The 24,996-nt window shown below is 49.5% G+C and overlaps 3 protein-coding genes and 1 long non-coding RNA gene across 9 annotated transcripts in view; 1 reads left to right on the plus strand and 3 right to left on the minus strand.

Annotated features, from left to right (window-relative positions):
* KLHL40 (kelch like family member 40) overlaps window positions 1–6,675 on the minus strand; it is a 14,952-nt gene extending 8,277 nt beyond the window's left edge. The window contains exon 1 of the mRNA XM_015853017.2: window positions 1,846–6,675. Within this exon, the coding sequence (XP_015708503.1) occupies window positions 1,846–2,991 (1,146 nt within the window). The 5' untranslated portion in view covers window positions 2,992–6,675. The remainder of the gene's footprint in view (window positions 1–1,845) is intronic.
* A 225-nt stretch (window positions 6,676–6,900) lies between these two features.
* HHATL (hedgehog acyltransferase like) lies at window positions 6,901–19,310 on the minus strand. Its single transcript, XM_015853018.2, has 12 exons — window positions 19,056–19,310; window positions 17,947–18,088; window positions 17,106–17,173; window positions 16,679–16,792; window positions 16,355–16,549; window positions 15,470–15,679; window positions 12,762–12,933; window positions 12,163–12,307; window positions 11,768–11,803; window positions 11,198–11,399; window positions 9,774–9,915; window positions 6,901–8,468 (listed from the first exon to the last, which is right to left on the minus strand). The coding sequence occupies exons 2-12, from the start codon at window positions 18,050–18,052 to the stop codon at window positions 8,347–8,349; spliced, it is 1,512 nt and encodes a 503-aa protein (XP_015708504.1). The 5' UTR covers window positions 18,053–18,088; window positions 19,056–19,310; the 3' UTR covers window positions 6,901–8,346.
* A 2,698-nt stretch (window positions 19,311–22,008) lies between these two features.
* CCDC13 (coiled-coil domain containing 13) overlaps window positions 22,009–24,996 on the minus strand; it is a 29,724-nt gene continuing 26,736 nt past the window's right edge. For 5 of the 6 annotated variants that reach the window (XM_015853009.2, XM_015853007.1, XM_015853008.1 and 2 more), the window contains one exon: window positions 22,009–24,694. In XM_015853009.2, coding sequence (XP_015708495.1) covers window positions 24,535–24,694 — 160 coding nt within the window. In that variant the 3' untranslated portion in view covers window positions 22,009–24,534. The remainder of the gene's footprint in view (window positions 24,695–24,996) is intronic. The other variant, XM_032442810.1, reaches the window with a different exon arrangement.
* Window positions 23,782–24,992, plus strand: LOC107308842. The gene is made up of 2 exons (XR_001552935.2): window positions 23,782–23,895; window positions 24,642–24,992. It is a non-coding gene; the product is annotated as an uncharacterized LOC107308842 (long non-coding RNA).

The following is a 24,996-nucleotide window of genomic DNA, read 5'->3' on the forward strand; positions in this document are numbered from 1 at the left end:
TTAGAGATTTTGCCTGAACCTCTCCCACTTCTGGAACACCTCCAGGGATGGTGACCCCACCACCTTCCTGATATCCAACCTGAAGAGATGAGACTGAAAAAAACAGAGCTCTTCATGCTGACCAAAGTGTGTGATAAGACATGGAAACTGAGATGTGCAATGCAGGTAGATCAGATGACCAAATCCTTGGATGTCTGTGGATCGAGGCATTACTCCACCAGAAAACAAAAAGCCATGAAATATTATGAGACAGAATGGGGGCTGGGGGCTCTTTGGACACCAAAATTAGAAGGAACTGTAAAATGGGACAACATTCTTAAAACAGCTTGGTGATGTTGAAGGAACATCGTGGGTTGAGTCTGGAGTGACCTGTAGCAGCCGTTTGATGGAACCCTGCAGGAAGAAGCTGTGATGGAGCACAGCCTGAAGCACTGTTTAATATGGGCTTGGGCCAAGGAGCTGCAGCTTGTTGGGTTGCCTCCAAAGCCTCAGCTGGGTGCCTGTGATTGTTGTCCCTTTGTGAGCTGTGGTCCACGTTTGTGTTATTTATAGTGCAGGCCTAAGGAGCCCCGTCACCAGGAGAGTTCCTGCTTCTCGATGGGTTCAGTATTGTTTTCAAAGCATAAATCTTAGCAGTGACAAATAAAGGATACCGTTTTCCATCTGGAATGTCAGCGGAATCATTCCGTTCCTGCCAAAATCTGCAGGGCCTCTGGGATTTATCAGCACTTAGATATATCGATGCTTGTCCTTAAGTGTAAACTAACCCTGACTGAAGGAGGAACATGAAACTGGGGAGGATAGAAACAGAGTCAGAAGGTGTAAGAGGCTGCTGCATTACACAGGGGTTTGTACAAGGGCCGTCCTACATCCTTGTGAAGCTCCAGCTGAAAAAGGCTCCTAAGTCTGACACTTCAGCTGAGGACAAACATTCCCTGCACACACGGTATGGGTACACAGCCCTACTCATGGCAAGGATCAAACTTCTGTGTCTCAGCAAGGGAATGTACCTTGCTTTATCCTCCCAATACTCTGTTGCTTCCTTCCAAAACAGATGTAAGCCATAGGAGCTTGTTTACCCAGGAGATTTCTGGGTAGAGGGGGAAGGACATCATAGGATTGACTGGATTCCTACAGGGTCGGCAGGAGTGGCAGTGCCCTGTTAGGTCCCTACAGGGAAAGTGCTCTTGGGTTACAGCCCAGCCTGGGGCTCAGATTGCCTGCTCGCAGCCCAGCATGCTCACAGCTTTGGTTGTTGCTGAGTTAGAATAGACACTTTTCCTGTTAGATATCCCCCAGAGATGTCACAGCAGAGTTTTCCTTGCACGTGATGGAAACAACCAAAGCAGAGACTCTGAGATGGAGCTAGAACACATACAGGGACAAGAACAGCAATGGAAAAGAGGACGATATTGGCAGGCAGGGACATACTTCATGTCTTTGGAGTGTTTACTCTGTGGCTGTAGCTGCTGCTGTTCCCTGTGTTGGCATCTGGCAGAGTCATCTCTATGTTTTGCTGGGGGTTAATTCCCAGGGGATATAGAGGATATAAAGACCTGATGCCTCCAACCTAGTTTGTGTGCCCTTTGGCAAGCAGGGCTGGAGCAAATGCATTGGCCAAAGTGATGTCACATTCAGGATTTGGACCATTAAAGCTTTCTTCATCAATGACCACAACCCCCTGTTAGTGGTATATACGTTAAGAACATGGCAAGAAAATCATTAGTAAAGCAACTTAAATGCTTCAACTTCATTTACATCTTTCATTTTAGCATCACATGACAATCGATATTGCTGACATCAATAAATCAATCATGCTCTCAGAAAGAAAACAAAAGTTAATACCTGTAGGAAGTAGGAACTCATGGGATCCTCTTTGTTGTCCTCATTGTAGTACAGTCCTCCAACAATGAAGATCTGATTCTCTTTGGTCACCAGACTGACGTGGTTCTTTGGGATTTGAGCAGACAGGGAGGCAAAATAGCACTCGTTGGCAGTGGGGTCGTAGGCCACTGCTCCACTGTCGCTCACCATGAAAATGAGGTCCTGGAGGAACATCCCAAAGCGCATTGTGTCATTTAAGATCCCTGGGAGTGCCTCTTCCTCTGCATCTTCCTCCTCATCCACTGCTCCATTGACAACGTTGCCTTTTGCTTGCTTTTCATCGCTTTTCTTCACTTTCTTCTTCTTCACCACGGTGAATTTGCCTTGCTGGGCATCCTTCACCATCTGCAGTTTCTTGAGCAGCTCTGGGTTGGACTTCACCACAGCCTGCTTCTCCACGTGGTCCTTGATGTAGTCCTTGGGCATGAGGCGGAAGCGGATGCTTTCAAAGACAACAGGCAGGGCCTTCTGCCGGCTCTCCTGGTCCTTGGTGCCCACCCACTTCATCACCACTTCAAAGACATTTTCCTCCTTCTCAGTGTTGAGGGAGTCATTGGAGATGATGGCGATGAGCTCGTCGGGTGAGAGCTGGTAGAATTCCTCATCACGGGAGACCAGTGCAAAGCGATCACAGATGAAATCCCGAGCTGCCACAGCCAGCCGGGCACAATCCAGCATCAAGCCCAGCCTGAAGATAGCCAAGCAGTTGCTGAGACAAAGGCGCTTCTGCAAGAAAGACACACAGACAGTGAAGATGGAGGGGATCTGGAACATGTTGGCCACAGAGAAGATGTCCTGAACATTCTGCTCTGTGATCTCCAGCTCGGAGGTGTAGATGTAATGGAGGATCTTGCCCATGACATCTGGATCGACATCTTCCAAGCTGACCTCCCTCTTCTTGCTCTCTTCCATGTCTGAGAGGAACATTGCCCGGAAATAGGGGCTGCAAGCTGCCAGCACCAGCCGATGGCAGGGAAACTCCTTTCCCTTGACTTTCAAGACACAGTCCAGAAACTTATTGTGGTCCAACATGTCTTTCAGTCCATCCTGGAGGAGGGTTTGCTGGTAGAGACGCAGTTCTTCCACTTGATCAAAAGGCAAACCCATGGTGGAGAGTAAGAACTCCTATTTTTTCCTAAGCTTTCTTTTGAATCTGTTTATGAATATATCTTTATGTGTGCCTTTGGTAAGGAAACTTTCTCAAAGCAGGGCTCGCAGGTCTCCCTTGCTTCCAGCCCGTCAGCACTCTGGGAATGTGAAATGCTCGCTACTATCGCAGCTGTCTGTGTACTTCAGCTTCCAGCGCAGGGCTTTATATATAGCCACTACGTTACAAAGCTTAAGGAATCCATATTGGAGCATGTGTAAACCGATCACCCTTTAATATGACACACTGGGCAAGGGGGGAAGGGAGGGGACTGGAGGAACAGCTGTACTTCAGCCTCGATGCTTCAGGAACCATCTTTGAGCCGATGAGTCACCACGTCCTCTGATGGAAGGACGTGTGCAACCCTATGACACCTCCACCACACTTGGGAAATGTCCTCCAGATGAATCAACCACCGTAATCTGCCTTTTGGGACATGGATGGCAGGGATGAGACCTCTGATGCTGCTAAACAGAACGTTCCCAAACTGCTAAATCTTTTGTGGTGCTAAAAACAGGCCGTGAATCAAAGATGGAAAGATGCAAGAAGGGGAAGTCCATGTGTTGTGGCATCCCTGAGTCCAGCTCATCCCCAGGGCTGTGCAGGTTTGTCCTTTCTTCTCCTCTGGAGTCAGTTTTCAAGGGTCTGGAAGGGGATGGGGAATGAAGCACAAACATCTGAGGCAGAACTAACTTCAGAGACCCCAACAGTGAGCTTCATCTCACTGACCGAGACACCTGAAAGCAGGTATTTACTTGTGAGTTTGGGGGTCTGCTGAGGTCTGCTGGGATTCAACCCCCAAGCTGAAGCCTAGAGACAAAGTGGGACAACCTGGCCAGCCTTCAGTGTGCAATGCAGAAGAGCCAAGGGCTCTGCCAGGTCCTGCATCCTGCTTGGATGTCCATGGACATTGTAGAGCCTCATGGGGCCTCAGCTGGATGCTCCAGGTCCAGCTGTTCCCACAGAGCTCTCAAGGAAGCAAATTGGTTTGGGCAGACCTAGGTGAGCAGAGTAACTATGATTGTTTATAATTATGGTAAAACTTCTACAGGAGTCTGTTTTATCTCCGTTATTATAGACCCTTTGGGCTTTCTGACACTCAGAGATGGCACAGATTTAATTAACAAATTAATTAGATCTATGCAAAGCCATTAGCCGCACTCTTCTTAGTGTATTTAAAGCCACATAACCCCTTGCTCTGGCATGTGTGTGTTGATAAGTATGCTTTGTGACATGATGGTTATCTGAGTAATGAGGGAGGGGATGGCACTAGATAAAGCCGTACTGGTGATGTTCCAGCAGCATCCCAGGCAGTAATATAGCAGGGCTATAATCATGTGCTGATTTCAGCTCACATCATCAGTTCAGAGACAGGACCGGAGGATGAGCACTGATCTTTCAGCTGGCTCATCCATCAGCAATATTCATTTACTCACAGATTCCTGGGACTGGACTGACCCATCCTTCCCCTTCCTTCCTTCTGCATTATTGTTCCACTTTTCCAATGTGGTCACACTGTTGTTTATAATTATCGTGCCCTGCCTTTAATCTTCCCTGAGCCCTGATTTATTTTCCTTCTCACCATGCTGCTCAGTGGGTGCTGCCATCCCAGATTTCCTTCCGTGTTCCTCACATCACGAGATGCTCTCACTGCTCATCATAAGGTAATAGCACTAAATGCAGTGAGATCTACCCGACATGGCAGCCCCTATAGAAAATACAAACTAATGTTAGTCTCTTGCCTATGTGGGTGATTGGAAAGAGGCACTGGCTCTGGCTCAGGTAAATAACCCACACTGGCAAGGGCAGGAGATAAGTGATGGGCTCAATGCCATCAGCAGCAATGGCTCCGTGAGTGCAGGAATCTTCTGACCCACCTTTGTGTGCGAGTCTCATCACTTTAGAGATTGATGATGGACTGATGGAAAACAGAGATATCTCCAAGCAAACAGGGCTCAAAAGCAGTTGGTTAGAGTTTGCACTGACTGTAGATGGGCTTTTTCTCCCCTTCAGATTTCACCCTGCCATAGGCTTCTCTGGCAGCAGAAGTCATCAGTTTGCCACCATTCAGGGAGATGGAAATCCCTGGGATGGGATGACTACTTCAGGACAAGGTCTGCTGTCATCTGAGAGTTGGATTTTGATTGCTTTCACCATCATTCCCTGCTTTGGCAGGGAAACCAGACTCAGACCTCCTGTCCAAGTGTGGAGCATCCCTATTTTTGAATCCATGTGGCAGAGATGGCCTTTACCAGCCTTCATTTTGCTCTGTAATTAAGTCAGCCCATTCCAGAGTTTGGTGAAAGAAGACCTGGATTAACCATCAAAGGTTTGTCTCTCCCACCCTGGAACTGTTCTTGAGGCTCCCTATGGCCACAGAGAGTTGATTCGCTTTTGGGAGTTGATTCCAAGTTGGACAGTTGCCTGAGGTGAGAGGACTCCACTGAGGTCCATCTTTCCCCATTCACTTAAATCATGAATTCATCCTAGATATCCTTATGTGTTCCCAGTGCCTCCCACCCCTGGCAAAGATTGATGCCATCCTCATGAAGGCCTGTGGCAGCACTCACACCTGTGAGCTGGGCAGTTATGAGTAGCTCTCAGCCAGCTGACCCTAGTCTAATGGAACTACAATGAATGAGTGGCACCCAGTGACCAATGGACTAAGTCAGTTGTCTCCAAGTGGGCAACAGTCACCCCACTCAGGATGAGGGTGAGTAAAAATGTATGTAAATCATCCTAAGGGGATGAAATGTAGGGGGGTTGTTCTCTCCCGTACAGATTTTTAGAGCAAGAAAGGTGAATGCAAGAATTATAGCTGTGTCAGGTTGAAAAAGGTGCCTAGAGTTGAACTACTCATCTGGATTTGTAGTTGTAGTAAAAATTGCCTTCCTTGCTATCACAGCCAGGCAATAACAAGGTTGGATACTTTCCCCAGTGGTATATGCTGAAGCTGAGGGTCTTCTACATAAGGCTGAGCAATGAGATGTGGCTGTAATAGCAGTGCTTTGGTGCTCCTGGCACATAGGATCCCTTTGGGCTTCTAACAGCAGTGATAACCAAGGGGATACCTTCAGGCAAAGGTGGGCAAAGTTCTCCCACGAGCTGTTCTGTAACAGCTCTACCAGTGCCTAAGATTAGCTCTGACAGCTCCATTAGATGTAGCTGCTGAGTAAATTTAGATCCTTAGTGAATGGGTTATTTTCTCTCCCAGACTCTCCAGGCTGGGAGGGCAGTGCAGAGTCATTGGCTTTGCCATGTGAGTCATCTTCTCCAACACTGGGAGGTGGTGACTCTGTTTCCCTTCCTGTGCACATGGGGCTGCCCACAAGGATAGAGCCCTTGGACCCTGCAGCTCAGGGAGGTTCCAGCTGTCTGCAGACACCTGCATAGGGGAGCAAAACTGGATTTTACACTAGGAGAGGGCACAACATATCACAGCTGAGTGGCACCTACCAAAGGTCCAGCAGCAGACCTCTGTTTCAAAAAGATGTGCTTGGCAGCTGAAGGGGTTCTATGGATGTGACTGGAGGTGCAACCAACACAACACCTTACTGCCCTTCCAACATCTGTGGCCAGGCTCCCAAAAAGAAAACCCACATGACTTCTACCTCTAAATCCACACAGACAACAGTTTTACAGCAGTAGGCTTGTAAAATTATACCAGCACGGCAGTAGACTCAAAATACAAATGAAGCTCCAGCCACACATCACTGGCTTCAATCTGATAATGACGAGTGGGTCTCTTTTGAAGTCCTTAGATGTCAAAATTGCAAACAGACCCCTGGATCTCCCAGTTCCCAAGGTAGCACGTCGCCCAGGGGTCATTGGAATCACAGCAACACAACATTAACGAATGGTAGCCACCATAGATGTCCAACAGTTTTTTACTACATAAATAAATCATGTTTATCGGGGACTTTGTAAATCACTTTGGCAGAGCTGAAAGCTGACAAGTTAAACCATTCCTGCTTCATCCACTGGGAAGTCACCAGAACACCAAGAGTCTCAACCCGTGTTGCAAAGTGGTCCAGATTCTACCCTCACCACACATGGACGTCATTCAGACATAAGGCCACTGAAAGCTTCTGTTAAGTGCAAGAGAGATGGATCTATTTCCAGTTATAGACCCGTCTCCTCCCCAAGGCACCATGGGGTCATTTATTCAATGCACTTCCCATGCAGTGCTCCAAAGTCTACTTCTCCAAGGAGGCTACCAGGCACTTCCCCTCCACCACCCAACCCCAAAGTGCTGCCCTTCATTTGGTGCTTTTCTCCTTTGGTTGTATGCATGTGTGTGTGTTCATGTAGCACAGGCCTAGGCTGTGTGCATCAAAGTCTGGCTGGGTGGCTGGAGATGGGCAAGAATTGGCTACTGAGCCCTCAGCCACAGGCAGGAATGTGAGCTTAAACCTTTGCCCATGGCATGCAAAAGAAGCTGGGTGGTACTTGGTTTGAGTCCCTGGGCATGTGTCACAGCGAGGTGGTTGTGGTGGCCACATCCATCGCACAACCCACAGCGAAGGGTCCTTTGTGGGGGCTGAGCTGGGTCTGGGCTGAACTTTGTCTGGTTGAAACTTTGCTGTTTCTTCCACATGCCCACCCTGCAGACGAGCAGTACATGATGTGCTCTGGCTGTGAAGCAGGCATGCCTCCTGTACTGCCACTGACTACACCTGAGGCTGGCACTAAATCACTTCTCAAGATGCTTAGGACTGAAGGGACCTGTTTTGAGATACTAACAGGCATCACTCTGCACTGCTGACAGCAGTGGGAAGACAATTACTCTTCCCTGTGCAGTTCCTCAACCTCTTTCCCTTTGCTATAAAAGACTGTTCTATTTATTTATTAGCCTCTTGGTAGGCGTTCATTGTGCTGAGCCATTTCACAGTCCTTAATGCACAGCCCCAGATGTTGAACCATTTACGGTATGTGATGGCCATTTCTTGTAGCAAAAGAAAAATGTGATGCTTTGGCTGGAAGTGACCTGGAGATGGGAGACCTGGGCTGCAGGTCCTGTGGGAGAGCCAGATGCTGATGGATTGGGTGTTATGGGGAGCAGAGGGTGAAATCTCTAGGTCTGCATGGTGTCAAAGGGTCAGAAAAAGGATGGAGCCTTAAGGATGTGTCTTGGAAGCCTATCTCAGCTGTCTGCTACGTGTGGGGTGGCATGTGCCTTCCAGATGACTTCTCTATAGGTGAGTTACAGCAGTCTGATTGCCAAGAGCGCTTGGAGAGCCCTTTCCAGCAGCTGGCTTGGCAGAGGCAGTCAGAAGGGAGTCCAGGCTTTGGGGCAAACCAACTGATGTCTTCCTCTACTCTGCCTTGGGTTTCTCACTCTTCTCCTCTTCCATGGCCAGGATGCGTTCACGCTCTTTGATCAGCTGCACTCCACAGTATGTGATGAACCAGATGGACAAGGTGCTGACAGGGAAACCTGGAAGGTGGAGGGAGACATGGTCACTTTGGTGTGCTGCTTCATAATGGGGCCAACTCTTCTCTGGCACCTCTGCCCCTCGGGTGGGCATGGGAGGTCCTCGGGTTCATGGCTAAAGTTGTTTTCCTTTGTGGATCCAAACCAACAGCTTCACAGAGAGAGGAGAGAAATCCCCAGGGGTGGATTTTAGATGAAGAAGTGCCTAAATCAACAAGGGCATTCTGGATCACAGTTAATGCTGTGGGAACATGCTGGAGTTTTGCTTTGAGCTCTCCCTGATGTCCAGACCTGCTTTGCCTGTTGAGTTCAGACTCAGCAGTTGTCTTTGTGCCCACGCAACCTGCCATCATTCATCCCTGTTCAGCACTGCAACCTTCTAGAAGCTTTGGACCCTGCTGACACTGAGGGTTAACCTCAGCTTAGTCCCATCCCAGTGTGGGAACATGCTTTTGTCACCTTGATAAGTAACAAGAGCTGGGAGGATGCCTTCTACTTAGGAAGGGCCCGTGGGTGTTTGTAACAACAAGCTGGGTATCCACAGCAGATAGGAGGCATAGGCTTTGTACCCGCTAAAAGAGGACTTCTGCAATTAATAATGCAACCCACAAATGCCAGCTAACTCAGTGGGCAGGCACTTCTGGCACATGGAGCCCAGTGCGTCACATTATCCATTTCCTAAGCCAGACCTGACCCAAAGTGGGCTGGAGGACATGGATTCCATGTGGCTATTTATACCATGAGTTGCATGAGAAGACTCCAAAATAGTGCCAGCATCTGCCAACAAGAAGCTGTAGATAATTCTGTTCATAAGGAGCCTAGTATAAGGATTTTTACCTGTCACCTTCAGGTTGGCACAGGAAGAGCTACTAAAGAAAAGGGAAATGAAATAAGACAAGTAAATCCCTTCTTCCAGCAAAGGGACCATTTTGCATCCAGGGATTCAGCCCAACTGGGAGAGGTCCCCAACTGCAACATGTGCTTTGCAGCAAGTCACAGCGTTAGGCTGTATGGGGAGATACACAAACACATCTGGAAGGCAGCTCACACCACAGAGAACTGGCATGTATCATAGAATCATAGTGGTTGAAAAGACCTATAAGATCATCTAGCCCAGCCATTAACCCAGACAGGAGCTAAGAAATCCGTATTTTTACATCTTCCACAAGAATGGACGTGGTTGGGAGCAGATGTGTAACATGGCAATGGCCAGGCTGCTTTGGACACAGGAGGACTTGGCAGCCCCTCAACCCCTGTCTGCCCACCAGGACAGGGACTGATCAGTGGGGAAGGCCATTGGCACCTTACCTGTCACGAGGAGTCTCTTGGTGACCAGCAGTGCAAACTCCAGACTGTTGAGGGCTAGGATATTGTAGAGAACGATGGCCCAGAAATTTGCTGCCCCAAAAAGAGCCCTAATCCGCCGAGATGTGGCCTCTGACATTTTGGCCTATGTAGGAGAGAGGAACAGAGTGAGGGAAAATGAGGCTGCAAGGAGAGGTTGCTGATCCAACAGCAGCCGAAATCCAACAGGATGGTACACATGGTTTCACGCTAATCGTGATGGCCGGGCTCTCCTCTCTTCATCTGTTGCCATTCCCCAAGGCAGATGAATGCTGCTGTTTGCTGGGATTATTCTTAGCCCTGCATCCCAGTCACTCCCAGCTCCCCAGGAGCAGGGACGTGGTTTACAGCAATCTTCTAAGAGCATGATGCATCCCTAGACCACTTAGCACTGAGAGCTGCAGTGCTGCAGGGAAGGCAGCTTCACTGCCTGCGGGTACCTTAATCTGGTTGGGAGTTGAAAGAGCAGAGCAAACAGGAGGAATGCTCCCATGTTTTTGTTCAAAAGGAGTCTTTACTGGATCCATGTAGGACCTCCAGGCTTCGGGTTGGGCGAAACAAATAAACAAAATAAACACAAAATTGTTCCCAGAATGGAGCTTTTTCCAGAGGCATCTTGGTCCCAAACAAAGATGGGGCACTAAGCTTTGGAGTGGTTGGAAAACAATTCATTCTGAATATTTGCTTTTATCAGAAGTCAGATCAAAAGCACTCAGAATGCCAAAGTGTTCTGCAGGACAAGAAAAGCAAATGATTTCTGTATGGAAATGTATAAGCAATTCCCTATGGACAGACCTTTGGAATCAGTCTGTGCTATTTCAGTGCCTTGCCAGAGCTGCAGTCCTGGTGCTCTTGGACTTCTTTTCTCTTTGAAAGCTCCATCCTCTGTCTAAATTTCCCATGAAGCATCATAGGGGTGTGTGGGGATTTGCTCTAGGTGAGTGACAGCATGCAGGAAATTAAAGAGCACCGGGGCTGTCCTCTTGCATAGTCATGCTTGTATCACAGCATCAAAGAATGGCTTATGTTGGAAGGGATCTTAAAAACCATTGAGCTCCCATCCCCTGCAATGGGCTGAGTGCCCCCACCAGATCAGGCTGCTCAAAACCCCATCCAACTTGGGCATAAGCACCTCCAGGGATGGGGCATCCACAGCTCTCTGGGCAGTACCTGAGCATAAATGCTGATAAAGTTTGTAGGAAAGTACTCTAAGCCTGGACATGAAGCTGCATGACATCACTGGGGATGCTGCTCTTCAGCCTTAGCTTAATGGATCTAATTCGTCTAAAGAAACGTGAGCTCCCTTCAGTCATAGGTGTTTCCAGGAGCAGAGTTTGTCCCCAGGTCCACCAATCTCAACCCCATCTGCTCACAGCGCATCTGCTCACCTCCAGTTTGGAGAGGGGCTTCCACTGGAAGAACTTCTGCACCCAGAGCTCAAAGTTGAGGCCAAAGCAGTTGAAGACAGACCAGATGTAAACAATCTCACAGGGTCCCAACCACAGAGTGGTGACAGCAAAGGTGGCAATGGTGGCCACGAGTTCCTTCATGATGTTGTCGTGGTTCTCTCCAATGTGGTCGTACACGTACCTAATGGTCAATTAAAGTGATTGGTGCTCCCCATAGCCAAAGAAAACCCCTTCTTCCACGTTTGCCCACCTGGGTTCAGTTCATTTTTCTTCCTGACTGAAGGTGAACCTGACTGTCCCTCCTATGAGGAAGCTGTAAACTCATTGAACTGAGAGGTTTTTCTGGGAGAGAAGAACTGGGTGGGCAGTTCTACGCTGTTTTGATTAGTTCAATGGCCTTTGGGATAAACAGACCAAATCTGACTGCATGAGATTATCCCAAAAGTGGAGGCTTCTTATCTTAGGGATGAACAGTATTTAATACATCACTACTGCATGATGAAAGAGAAGAACCCGAGATAGATATGAGATGGTTGAGTAGACACTTACTTGCAGAGCCAGTCATTGATCCCTCTGTCAAAATGCCTACAATACAGATAGCAAAAAGCACATTAGATCACACAGGCTAATGTCACCTTTCCAACCATAGAAGGTGCCTGGTACCCCAGCAAGGTTTACTTTAAACCTCATTCACACTAGTTCTCCATTCTCCTTCCTAGAATAAGTCCTTCTATTGCATGATCACACTAACTCCTCCCTCCTTACTATTGTTCCCTGCCCAAGAATGTTTCTTTGGGCTATGGCCAAGTCTAGTCTATAATTTCAGTATAGTCAACCTATAGGCCAGCTGCTCAGAAGCACAGCTCAGACCTCCTCATCTCCATGCACACTATTTTAGGGTCAAACACGCTGCCTTCCATCAGCAACATACACGAGATACTCACGTTTCTGCAAAGACGTAGAGCATGGTGATGCATTTTGGGGGCTGGGGTGGGTCCAAGTGGTCCAGTCTGGCAATGGTGTTGATGACCCCAAACATGACGGCAGCTTTGACCCAGTCGTACACCAAATTGGAGTAGGCCAAGCCGGCTGGAGCAAAAACAGGAGTCAAAAAAGGTGAAGAGGAGGGGCTTCAGTCTGGGGGTCACAGTGCCACCTGAGCTCCCAGTCACACCTCACTTCCCACTGTGGATGAGGCAGATCTGGACAATGTGGTCAGCCTGCACAGCTCCATCTGGAGTAAGATATGTACTTGATCAGGCAATCCCAGTCTTTTAGGACACCCTAAATCAATGCTGGAGCCATCATAGCTGCATTAGGATTTCCTCCTGGCCTCCAGGTGCCACTCTATGTGTCCTTGTCTCCCTTTTAGTCCATACAATGGGAATGACTGGGAGCTCAGTGGGAAGAAGAAGGACTCTACTCAAATATGTCCAACACAGGCACTGCTGAGGCTTCCCAATGGAGTAGGATGGAGATCTGAATCACTCACCACTGCCTTGAAGCTAAGCACAAGGATGAGCACATCCCCATGACCACTCACCCAAGGCCCAGTCCGAGAGGCGGTTCACGAACTTCAGGTCAGAAGGGAGGGTGAGGATGTAGAAGAAGTGGAAGAAGATGTCCACAGCGATGATGGCCCCCACATGGAGGAGGGCATGGACCCGAATGTTCTTCATCTCATCGTCTTTGCGGCGCAGATCTCGGGTGCTCACCTGCCAGGATGGCAAAGCAGGAAGGGCTGAGCTGGAGGGCAAGGTGGGAAGCAGGACTGGGGAAACATTCAGGGTCCAAACAGGGACTCAACTTAGGAATTAAGGGACTCCTTTAGGAATCACACCATGACATACAGCGTCCAAATCCCTGCTGCTTAAAGAAGACCCAAGAGACATATCCACAAGAAAAACATCCCTGATGGGGTGAACATCATAACAACCAATGAAACAGTTTATGATCTCTCCTTGGGGCCATTCTCAAGAAATCACTTTACCTTAAGGCTAATCAGATCTTCACAGGTCAATTTCACGCATCAGCTTCTTCCTCTGATGGTTTGTGATACCATTTCCTTATCTTCTATGCCTACACTTCTATGCATAATCTACAGTATCCAATTAAACCTAAACGTTTTCACAACTTCTTTGTTCTGAGCTCATAGCCATCCCACCTACAGGATGCTACAGCTTGTAAGAACAGACATCCACATGCTGGCAGAGGGGCTGATCCCAGCTGGGAGCTCTGCCCAGGGGGGCATTTGGGCTGGACTCAGCTGGGAGGAGGAGGAGGAGGATGGCTGATGGGCTTTGGAACTTCTGCAGTAAGGTAAGGTATCTGTTGTAATCTGTTTAAGGGGCATTTGGGATCTCTCAGTGTGGCTTTCCTCTCTGCAGCACCCTGTGCAGACACGGCCTCTGGGAGCTGCTGTTTCTCTGGGTGTTGTAATACAAAAATAATCAGAGAGAGCAGTTGGGATTACGCTGGGCAGACTGATGGCCTTGCTTCCCTGCAATGCCGTAAGAATTGCTGCTGTATTCACAATCCTCTTATGTTTATGGCTTTCCCTTTATTCCCGGTGAGAGGTGGGAGTTCTCTCAAAGCAATCTGCATGCTGCCGCACCAGCCCCGCCGTCAGAACCAGATGATTCCTGAGAATTAAAGCCTCTGACAGATTTCCTCCTGTCTGTTGTATGCCAAGTGCTTTAAGGACACAAAGAGGCCGCTGAGTTGGAGAAGAAAGCAGGAGAGGACATGGGGACTTGGACTCTGTCCCCAACATTTCCAGCCCCACAGAAGTGAGTTTGTCCCCCTCCTCTCAGTAAGAGAGACAGCCTGAGAAGGAATGGCCGAGCTGTGGTTGGATATTAGGAAATGCTTCTTCTCTCCAAGAGTGGTGATGCATTGGCAGGGAGGTGGTGGGGTCACCATCCCTGACGGTGTTGAAGCACTGCTGAGATGTGGCACTGGGGGATGCGGTCAGTGGGCATAGGGTTGGGGTTGGACTTCAGAATCTCAGAGGTCTTTTCTGACCTGAATGATGATGTGATTCCACGTAGACCCATTGGGGATGCAGGGTGAAAGGACCCCTCCAGGACACAGCACCAGCAGCAGCCAAGGAGGCAGATCCATTCCCTCACGAAGCCATACACCGCGGTCTGGGGAAAGGACTCAGTCTGTCTGCCTTTATAATTACGACTGGGCAATTAGGAACCAGCTCTACAATTAGCTGCAGGGCAAGCAGTGCAGGGTGGCACCTAGCCAGGAGGTGGCAGTGGTGTCCAGGCCAAGGCAGGTCCCCTGGCTGTGGGGTGGGGAAAGGGGCTGGACTTTCTGTGCCTTTAGCAACGGGGTTTCATGCAGCAGTGGAGGGGATTGTTCATTAAGTGGTTATAAACATCCCGATCTGGGACTATGTGGAAGGAGCAGGAAACAAATACCCCCTCACATCACTTGTAGGGTGATAGGAGCTCATGTCTTACAGGCACCTCAAGTCCAGTGTGCTGATCAGTGTGCTGATTTATTTATACCTGACAGCATCGTTAGGAGAAACACAGAAACAGCCTGGGCTGTGTTCTCTTCTGAATTCATGAGGGAATTTCTGACATGTTCCTGCATACAGATGTCATACAGAGCCCCAATATTATTAACAGTATTTGATCCCTAAAATGAAGCAGCAGTGAGGATAGTAATCATTAGCTGGGCTTCCTGGCACATCAACAAGCCATATCAGCTTACTTGAATGACCAAGGCTGATCACTGGTGCAGAAGGATCCCAGGACTGGAAAAGCAATTGCTTGATCTTTGGATGTGAAAGAACCCAAATGCAGCAGCCCGGGGTCTGCTGTATGGAGTCTGCCCTTCACAAAGCCCCCTTGGTTGTGTGCAATATATGAGATGCCCAAGTCTGTTCATCTGAACCAGAGGAAGCATCAGGACAGAGGCTGTCAAAACACAGCAGTGCCCAACAAGCAAGAACGTAAGCTGAGCACTCCTGCCCTCAATCCTAACAAGGCACTTCCACCATGACAATGTCCTCTTTCCTGTGTTGTGAGGGGAAATGTCCAAAAACCCAAAAGGGAAGGTGAAAAACTCATCAGTTTCCACCTCTCACCAAAAAACACAGCACCGTTGTGGAGTCTGGGCTGTGTCCATGGACTACATGACCTCTACAAATACACCTTCAGTGCAGCCAGCAGTGGGGATTTGTAGACCTTCAGTTCATGCAGAACAACTCAAGGAGGCCATGGGGACACTCACCTGCATGTGAAACTGGTCAAACGTCATGACGGGCCCGAAAAAGAAGAAGGGAAGGTAGAAGTTGTACTTGAGGAGGTCAAAGATGGAGAAGACGCCCTCCTTCCTCTCGGAGCTCTCGAGAGCGAAACTCATGCAGCGCATGATGGTGAAGCCACTTCCTCCATAGAAAAGGACATCTTGAAGATCAAAAGCTCCTGTTACAAACCCGCTCTGGGTGAGAAAAGGACAGTTACCACCAGGCACACAGCATCACTTCGGTGCTCCCTCATCTTACGGAAGACATCCACACTTGGGGCAGCTGGCAAAGCCCCTAATTACACTCTGGCAATTATCCCTGCAGCTAATGAGTATTGCTGTCAGAAGAATCAAGCCAGGGCTCCATTTTCAGTCTGGATCCTACATCCCAGAGGAGCGGGAGGTCCTTTTAACCAACACAGCCCACAGCCACTTGGTGAAGATGTGGTTGTGATCTGGGATGGGAATGTCACTTCATCCCGGGGCAGAGCCCTCCCCAAAGGGAGGAGGGACATCGTGGAAACCCAGTGGAGAGGCAGGAATACATTTCAGGAGGTGACGATGGGCAGGGACTGGCAGTACTGCCCTTCAGAGCGACTGCGTGGCTTTATAAGGCTCTCCCTGGGCTTCTCCCCACCCACCAGTGAGAGGAAGTCTTTAACATACAGGTAGGCACAAGCATCACTGAACCCATCCCAGCACTGTGTGGCAGGTGGGGAAAATGAGGCATAGGGGAAGAAAATTCCTTACTCTCATACCCTAAGGAGATGTCACAGGGCCAGGAAAAGGACTCGGGATGTGGGGACACCCAAGGAGGTAAACACAAGAAGAGAGATGGGAGGCAAAGGGGAGGCTCAGGATAGCACCTACCTGCCAGGAGCTGAAGGGCTCCAGCTTGATGGAGGCGAGGCAGCAGAGCCCAGCCACGTAACAGAGCCACTTCTGCTTGGCCAGCGCCACGGAGTAGAGGATGAGGCAGTGGGAAAGGATGATCATCAGGTAGGTGAGCCCCATGCTGCCCAGCACAGCCAGCATCCCATACAGCATGTAGACCACAGCCCGGTGCTGCAAAGGGAAACCATCAGCAGGGTGGCAGCCCCCAGCCCTCCCTCCTCCCCACCGTCCTGCAGCATCCCATCCGTGCCCACCCAGCGGATGCCGAGTCCCACTGCTTTTAACCCAGCCCTGACTCACCTGTGGCACCGTCATGGAGCACACCTTGGCAAAGAGGACATGTCCTGAGAGGGTGAAGATGATGACATTCCTGAAGGAGGTGAACCACATCACCCACTCGAAGTCGGCCACGTCCTGCAGGAGCAGCACCGGCTGCTTAATGGCCCCCAGGCTCCATGTCCCCCCCACCCCCAGTGCACATTTCAACACATATTTCAGGGCCCTTTCTTCCCATTTTCCACCCCAGGGCTGACAAGCACTTTAGCTTTGTCATAAAACCCAGGGAGAGATATATACATTTCTTAGCACACACAAGTCAGAGTATCCACTCTGTGCTGCAGGGCTACCATTTCCCTGACAACATCCATTGCTTTCTTAAGGGAGAAAATACACAATGACTTTTCAGAAGTATCCATAGCAGAACAAGAGCTCTGCTTCCTCCTCTTACCATCTTCCTGCCAAAGTAGTGCCAGCCTGGCTTGATGCCATCCCGAAAGGCTTTTCTGTTCATGCTGTCTGCAGAAGAACAAGAGTTATCATAGAATCAAAGAGCGGTCTGGGTTGAAAAAGCCATAATGATCATCCACTTTCAACCCCCTTGCCATGGGCAGGGTCACCAGCCACTAGACCAGGCTGCAAAGTTATGGGGAGAAAGGTTCAGTTTGGATAACAGGAACAATTTATTCCCTGTAGGAGTGGTGCTGCAGTGGCACAGGCTGCTCAGGGGAGTGATGGGGTCACTGCACCTGGAGGTGTTCCATAGCCATGGGGATGTGGCACTGAGGGACATAGTGGGCATGGTGGGGTGGGATTGGGGATCTCAGAGGTCTTTCCAACTGATTCAATGATGGAAGCAAAGAGGGAGCTACATTTTGGCAAGGCAAGGAGCCTTCCTCACCATGAGGATGAGTCATGGGGGCCCAAACATCCTCAGTCCCATCATGAAAGTTCCCATTTTCAGTGGAAAACTGGGAGTCAGGAGTCAACAATTCCTGCCTGGGTTCCCTCTTGGAGGGGTGCCTTTTTCAGGTGTTTCTTTCTACTTCTAGGCAAAAGGATCATTGGGAAGTGATGCCATGTGGGCAGGCTGGTGGCATGCTCAGGGTGATGGCTGGAGAGCCATGGAAAAAGGGCTGTGTGGGCAACCAGGCTGAAAGCAGTGGGTATTAAATCCCTTTGGACCCACTCTGAAGGACTCCCAAGTTATTATCCACCAAAAAAATATTAAAGCTGTGATGTTAATAAGGATGTTGCATCCTTCCTCCTTGCTGGAGGGGAGGACTGTTTACCTCTGGATGCCTCGAAGATACCGCTGCCACTGTACAGCACAGCACAGGTCACAACGAGAGCATAGAAGCCCAGCTCGTGGCTGGGCAGCATCGCTTTAACCCCCATAGCTGCGGGTTACTGGTGGGTGTAGGGGATCCAGACCTGGGAAAGGGGAGGGAATAAAACCTGAGGTAAGAGCTCAGCCACCCCACAGATGCCCTGAGTTACTGCTGGTCCTCAGCCACCCCACTTGGTGGGCTCCTGTGTAGAAGAGGAGCAAACAGCACCAAAACCACCCAGGACACAGGATCTGGGCTCATACCCATCCCGAGGTCTGCATGGGGTTCTTTCTGCATCACCTCTCACTTCTTGGTGGGATGCATGTCAAGCCTAAAGGTGCAGTGCTGGGGGGGATGCAGAGGAATTCCCCCCCATTCCTCTTCCCCACTCACTGCGCGCTTACTGCAGGTGTTTTGCTTTGCCCTGAGCTCTCACCATGTAACTGTGTGCTAAGGGCTGTTCCCAAAGCCCTGGGCTAATTACTCCTGCCAGCGCTAATTAACCCCGGCACTATAACACTTCCCCAATCCAACCTCCCGTCGCCTCCGCGGGTTGTCAGCTGCCCTAATCTTTTTGGGGCTGAGGGGGTCCTGTCCCTGTTCACTCCGTGCCACCTCACCCGCTGGTGGCAGTGCCCCATTGCCCTGCCAGCATCCCCCGATCAGCAGAGCTCCGTGTTCGGACGCCAATTGAAAGCGAACCCGCATCTGCAGCGCAAAGCTGCGGGGTGGATTTGGGGTCAGCGGGTATTGCAGAGCGGAGCGGGGGGGGGCACGCTGCCATCGCTCTGCAGTCCCTATGCGGAGGAAGGGCACCGGGGGATGCGGCTTTAAAGAGCTTTTATCCTTTTTCTGTGTTTCTGAAGGCTTTTATTTGCTTGGTTATTTATTTGCATTAAAGCGCGGGGGGGTGTGTGGGGGGTAAGATTAGTTTTATCTGCCAAGCTCAGCGTTTCCCCTTCAGGTTTTACCCCTTCCCCCCAGACCAACAGCATCCTCATTCCCTCCCCACCAAGGGCACCCCCCAATCTGCCCCCTCCCCCAGCCCCATTTCTCTCCCCATTACTGACCTTGAGCCCCTAGGGACGGGGTGCCAAGGGGGGGGTCCAGCGTCCTGCAATGCAACCTGAGGGCTTGGGGGACGGGGGGAGAAAGTGGGGGACAAAATAACAACCCTAAGGCAGGGCTTTGGGGGCTGCTGGCCTTCCCTTGGGCATCTCTCAGCCCAGCAGGGCAGGTCTGGGGGCTCCGTCCCCCCCAGAGTGCCCCCGGAGGAAGTTTGGCTGGGAGTGGAGCACGGCAGCGGGAGGTATTTTTATTTTAGAGCAGCGCTGCAGAGGGGCTGGTTCAGGAGCTGTCTGTCATTGCAGCTGCTGGAGAGGACCTGAGCTGGCTGCCAAAGCCAACCCGGGCCAGGTCTGGGGCTGCTCTTCCAGCCTGTAAGGATGACCTCGGTGCGCAGGTGGGGAAACTGAGGCACGTTGTGTGCGGCTGCAGGAAGGGGATGGTGAGGGGCTGGCTGGGATATGGGCAGAGTGATTTTGGGGTTGGCCAAGGATGAGTCAACACAGTGTCCGGCTCATCTCTGTGCTTTCTCTCCCCATTCCCTATGAGGTTTGGTTGGAGCTACTGGTGGAGCTGACCTCCTGTCACGGGTTACCTAGATTTACCTCCCCATGGGGCTGGGGGAGCAAATCAAGGCAGGGTGTGATCAACACCTCCATGGGCTGGCTGTGTTGGGGTGAGATGTGAAAAACCCAAAGCCTTCACCTTTCTGCCCCAGCTCCATCCCTACCCAAAGGAACTCCTTGCTCCCTGCCATAACTGACCAGGTGCTCAGAGGAAGAGTAATGAAGAGCTCAGTGTTGATAAGCAACAAACACAACTTACCATCCTCCATGTGACCGTGATGAGCCTCCACTCACTGACAGCAGTGTGGTTGATGTCCGGAATACATCAAAGAGCCTCAGAGCAGGGAAAGCTCTGCCTGCCCCCAGATCATTCTCTTTGAGTGTGCTCCACGTTGGGTACCCTCAGCACGTCCACCACCTGAGAAAGGAGGAAAGTAGATCCCTTTATTTGTGTTATTTTATTTCATTCTTTCATTATTTCATCTTGCCTTCCCTTTTGTCTAATTCTATGTTTCACTTTTACCCTGGGTAATTTGTGAGCATCCTGGATGGAAGGTGCAGCAATAGGTGCAGCAGTTTTTCACGAGGCTCTGGGAACTGTGATGATCAAAATCATTTAGCTTTAATTTATAGATATTATTAAAAAAAATCAGGAAAAAAAACCCCTCGATCTCTATTTCTAACACAGTAAGATTTATTTCTAATGCGACCAGCCTGCCTTCCTCAGCACAGGGGACACCTCTGTGTTTTATTGCCCCAGTACTGCAGCTTTATTGCTAAGGGCTGTTTATGGCCTCGAGCTGATTTAATGACAGTATTTTCAAACATCTGTCGGGTTGCTGGAAGATGTGATACATGAACAGAGGGCACTCCTCTCTTTTGTGTGAGTGGGGTTCAATGCAAAGCACTCAGCTCCATCCCAATGGGGCATAGCATCAATGTGAGAAGTCAGATGGGGACACCCTCCTCTTGCTTTGTATTGCTGTCTCCCTGCTGCTGGAGCAGCTCTCTATGGGGTGAAATGGAGGGAAAGAGGGTTGTAATAAACAGCGTGGGTTGCTTTGTACTGCTTCAAGTTCCCCCACCAAATCTGCCCATGCACATGTGCTGCTGGGAGCTTGTCAACTAGGACCTCAGCAGAAACCTCCCTGGCAAGCAGAACAGCTTGGGAGGAGGGAAGATGGGAACACACATCCATCCATCTAAATATCAGTCCATCCAAACTTCCACTCATCCACCCATCTACCCACCCACACATCTACTCATCCATCCATCCATCCATCCATCCATCCATCCATCCATCCATCCATCCATCCATCCATCCATCCATCCATCCATCCATCCATCCACCTTCCCAACCTTCAATCCCAGGTCACCCGTTACACCCTTCAGTCCCCCATAACAGTCCTGCCTGCCCCCCCTGGGCCCCCAGTGATCCCACCAAAGCCCCACACTCCCTCCCAGGATCTCCTGCTGCCCTGGGAAGTGCTTGGCAAGGACAACACCCCACACTAGTTGAAGCCTGCTGCCTTCAGCCCTTCTTGTCACGATCCCCTTTCCTTCCTGAAAAAATCTAGATGATAACTATTCTTGCTGACAAATGAACTACTCTAAAACCCAAGGCTTCATATCCTGTGCCAGCAGATGGGGTTTGGGGCCTTTGCTCTGTAAGAGGAGATGCATGGGGATTGAGGTGGCATTTGTTGAGCCAGGCTGCCCTGCCCTGTGGGACCAGCCAGCTCTGAGCAGGGCTCGGAGGGGAGAGGATGAGTGAGAAACCCAACACCCCTCTTGGCTCAGCGGTGGCTTAATTTAGAGCACAGGGGCTCTGCTGTGGGGTTTTTCCATTTCAAGCTCATTCATATGTCATGCACAGGGCGATGCCCCCAGTGCTTGCAGGGCAGCAGCAGCTGTTGGCTGTGGACAAAGCAGTTTGCTTTTGGCCCTTTCTCCCCACTTCCCCCTGCAAAGGAGTTAAATGCACCTCCTCCTCCCATCTCCCTTTTCTTAAGCTTTTCCAAAGAGCTGCCAAGCTCCCAAAAAGCAAAGTGACCAGGTGCCCTGAAAAAGCGACTGTCTCCCAAATGCAAAACCCCTGCTGGTTTAATGCCTGGGGAGAGCACACACCACCCGCAGCCCAAATCCATGGCTCTAAATTGGAGCAGTTACAGTGGGATCAGCTTTGACCTACTGGCTGATCCTCTGCTGCTTGGCTCGGCAGAGCCCAAAGCACGGAGAGCTTGCACGTGTCGATTCCATCTATATTTAACCGTGCTAATGCAACTTAATTCACATTATTGCCAGCCGGGGCAGTGGGCTTCACTCTTGCAATGCTTGCTGTCTGTAGGTAAGGCTGCTTGTAACAGGCTGAGAGGAAAACGCTGACAATTAATCAAAGGTCAACAGGATTTATTCTCAGTGGCTCAGCTGTACTTTTAGAATGGGATGTATCCGTCAGGCACTTTCTGGCTGCTTAATGGAAGTGCTCTGCTGCAACAACCTTTGGTCCTTGGATTTGTGTTCATAGCACACGGTGGCTAAAAGCTGCCTGAATCCCAATGAGGACAGTCCACAGCCTCAAATACCTGCAGCAAGAATTCACCTTAGGGCTGTTCCTGCCACCAGCCTGTGTCAGTAGCACGGAGTGTTGTCATCAAAACTGCAAAGAGAGACTGAAAAAACTCAGAGCTTTCTCAGATGCTCAGCTGCATCCTTATAAAAAACATAGCTCAAACAGCACATCCAAATTGCTTGGGGAGTTTCTCTGTCTGAGGACTTGCAGTGTGGGTTTCTGCAGTGTTTGCAGTGGTTTGGGGCTCAGCAGCTGAGCTAGGGCTGCTTCAAAGATCTCACTTGGTTTCTCAAATTCACTGACAAAACTGTGTGAGCTGTGCCTCTCCCATACCTTGAGAAAATGGGAATCAGCTGCTGCAAGGGTCAGCGTGGGCAGAAGTCAAAGTCGGGTCACTCTGCTGGTAAATACAAAGGGAATTTATCTCAAAACTAAGGTGAAAACTGAGAAGCTCTGCAGAATTTGGCCTGAGTTCAGATCCCTGGTGCTCTGTGATGGGAGACAGATTGCACATTGCCATGAGAAATGTTACATGCAGGTGTAGGCTCCCTAAATACGCTGTTTCACTGTGACTTACTTCTTCCTCCTCCTTCAAGGCATCTTCTGGTTGTGTGCATCAGAAAAAAAGGAGAAAATGCTTCAGTGCAACCCCAAACAAGCATATGCTTAAAGAAACAAGTGTTGCAACACTTAGGAGGTTTGTACCATATGCTATCAAGCCATATGTGTTCTGTATCTTCTAGCACTCCCATTTTCTCATCTGAGTTTCCTGGGCTGATTCATTGCCACCTCAGGAAGAATTTTGCTAGAGAGCATCACGAGGACAGGACACAAATGCCAACCACACATTGGAAAGGACAGCAGTTTTCCTCTTATGTACTTACGGGAAAATATTATTGATTCACACTTCAGTGTAAGCGAAATCAGAATCTCCAGCTGCGAGCTGGCAGGCCTGAGCTTAGCAGCCACTGCATAGCAAAACCCCCACGTTTTGCTACAGCTCAGGCAGTTTGTTGGGTGATCTCCCTGCTGCAGGCTCTGAAAATACCTACAGGAGGTGGGCTGAGTTACTCCCTTTGGTCTGTGCTGTCTCATGCATCATCGGGATGGAGCTGAACAGAAAGGAAGTGCAGCTCACTTGGACAAAACTTTGTTGAACTCTCAGTGTAGGATTTACTTCTCAACTGACAGGAGTGTACTGTGGGTTGTTAGATGGCCTTTCCTCTGATGCCTCTGGAAGGGGAGGAGAGGGGGGGGGCATGTCCACAAATCTGCTTTGGGATGGTGATGGCTGGGGTTAAAGTCTGACAAACTTCACGCTTACAAAAAGAGGCTGACAAAACAAAGCAGAAAGAGAAGAGTTTTCAAAAGACTTTCATCTGAGAAACAAGGCAGCACTATTCACAAATGACTAGCTCTCTATTTGCTTGTAATCCCCAAGGCTAGCTCTCTGCTGGCATGCTGCATTATCATGCCTTATTAGCTTGCGTTTGGTGCTCTCATCCTGCTGCAAGAGAAAAGGACAGAGATGTAAGAGTTTCAAAAGTCCCTCCTCTGCTGTAATAAAGCTGCCTGTGTTCTACTCAGCACTTCTTTCTAATGAGAACAAGACCTGCCTGATGGACGGCTGCAGAGAAACTGGGGAATTCATAACCAGGCCGGCCAGTTTCATGTGGAACGAGCTATTACAGGGAGCTGCATTTTAAGGTAAGTCTTACTGATTGGAGGAGTGCTCTGCAAAGTTTTCCTTTCCAGGGCAAACTCTATTGAGTTTCAGAAACCTCCTCTGTCAATATGTTCAAGCTAAGAAAGAAGCTGGGATGATCAATAGAGAGTCTAGAAAGTGCACTTGCAGATATTCACAGGGCAGGCTAACCCATTCTCTCAGCACTTAAGTACTACAGACAGCCTTAGGCAGACCGGTGTCAGTGTGCTGATAACAAGAGAACTCAGTTTGCTCCTGGCAGAGCTTTGGAAGGGGGCTGGCATAACTTTTGTAAGGCAAATTCCTTCATATGCTGATAAAGGCAGCAGTGTAATGAATATCGAGCCCTCTCTTAAATGAAACTAGGGAGGCTTTGTCCAAAATCACTCTGCAGAATTGCAGCTCTCTAAACTGCATCAAACTCTGGCATGTGCAGCCACCTGCTTGCTAACTTTTACAGCCCAAATTTGCCAACATGCAAAATCTTCAGTCTGTTTGTATTCCATCTTCATCTCTCATCCTCTCCTGCAAAAGCTGGAGATGTGACATGCAAAACTACACTTCCAGTGCATTTCAATCCGTGGACACAACACCTGGCTTCTCTCCTTTCTTTGCAGTTCAGAGGGCTCTGTATATCTTGCTTAACTCTTCTCTTGTTTCTGCTGCCGAATGGCCTGTAGAAAGATATCCTTCACTTGTTCCATTGTGTCCTGGTACAGCTTAAAGTCTTCCTCTTTCTTTCTCACAGTAGCCTCCAGAGCAGCCTTCAGAGCTTCATTCTCATCCAGCTGGATCACAAGCCTATGAGGAAACAAAAGGAAACTTTCATGTGAGCCTGGGAGCTTCAAAACAAATTAGAACAGTGCTTCAGCTCCAGGGAAGAAAACACTGAAACAGGTGCTCTCTGGTAATCTTGTACCAGCCATGAGAAAGAACAGACCTATAAACACTTGCTCCTTTTCTCTCAGAGACAGAAAAAGTTATTAGAAGACAAAAATACTTTTCAGATGTTTTGTTAAAGATGACCATTTCTTTTTTCCAGCAATAAGCTTGCAATCAATAGCTAAGGAAAGAAAAAAATAAAGGTGTTTTTCTTGAAGTGC

The sequence above is a fragment of the Coturnix japonica genome, chromosome 2 (assembly GCF_001577835.2).
Source record: "Coturnix japonica isolate 7356 chromosome 2, Coturnix japonica 2.1, whole genome shotgun sequence".
Classification (NCBI taxonomy): domain Eukaryota; kingdom Metazoa; phylum Chordata; class Aves; order Galliformes; family Phasianidae; genus Coturnix; species Coturnix japonica.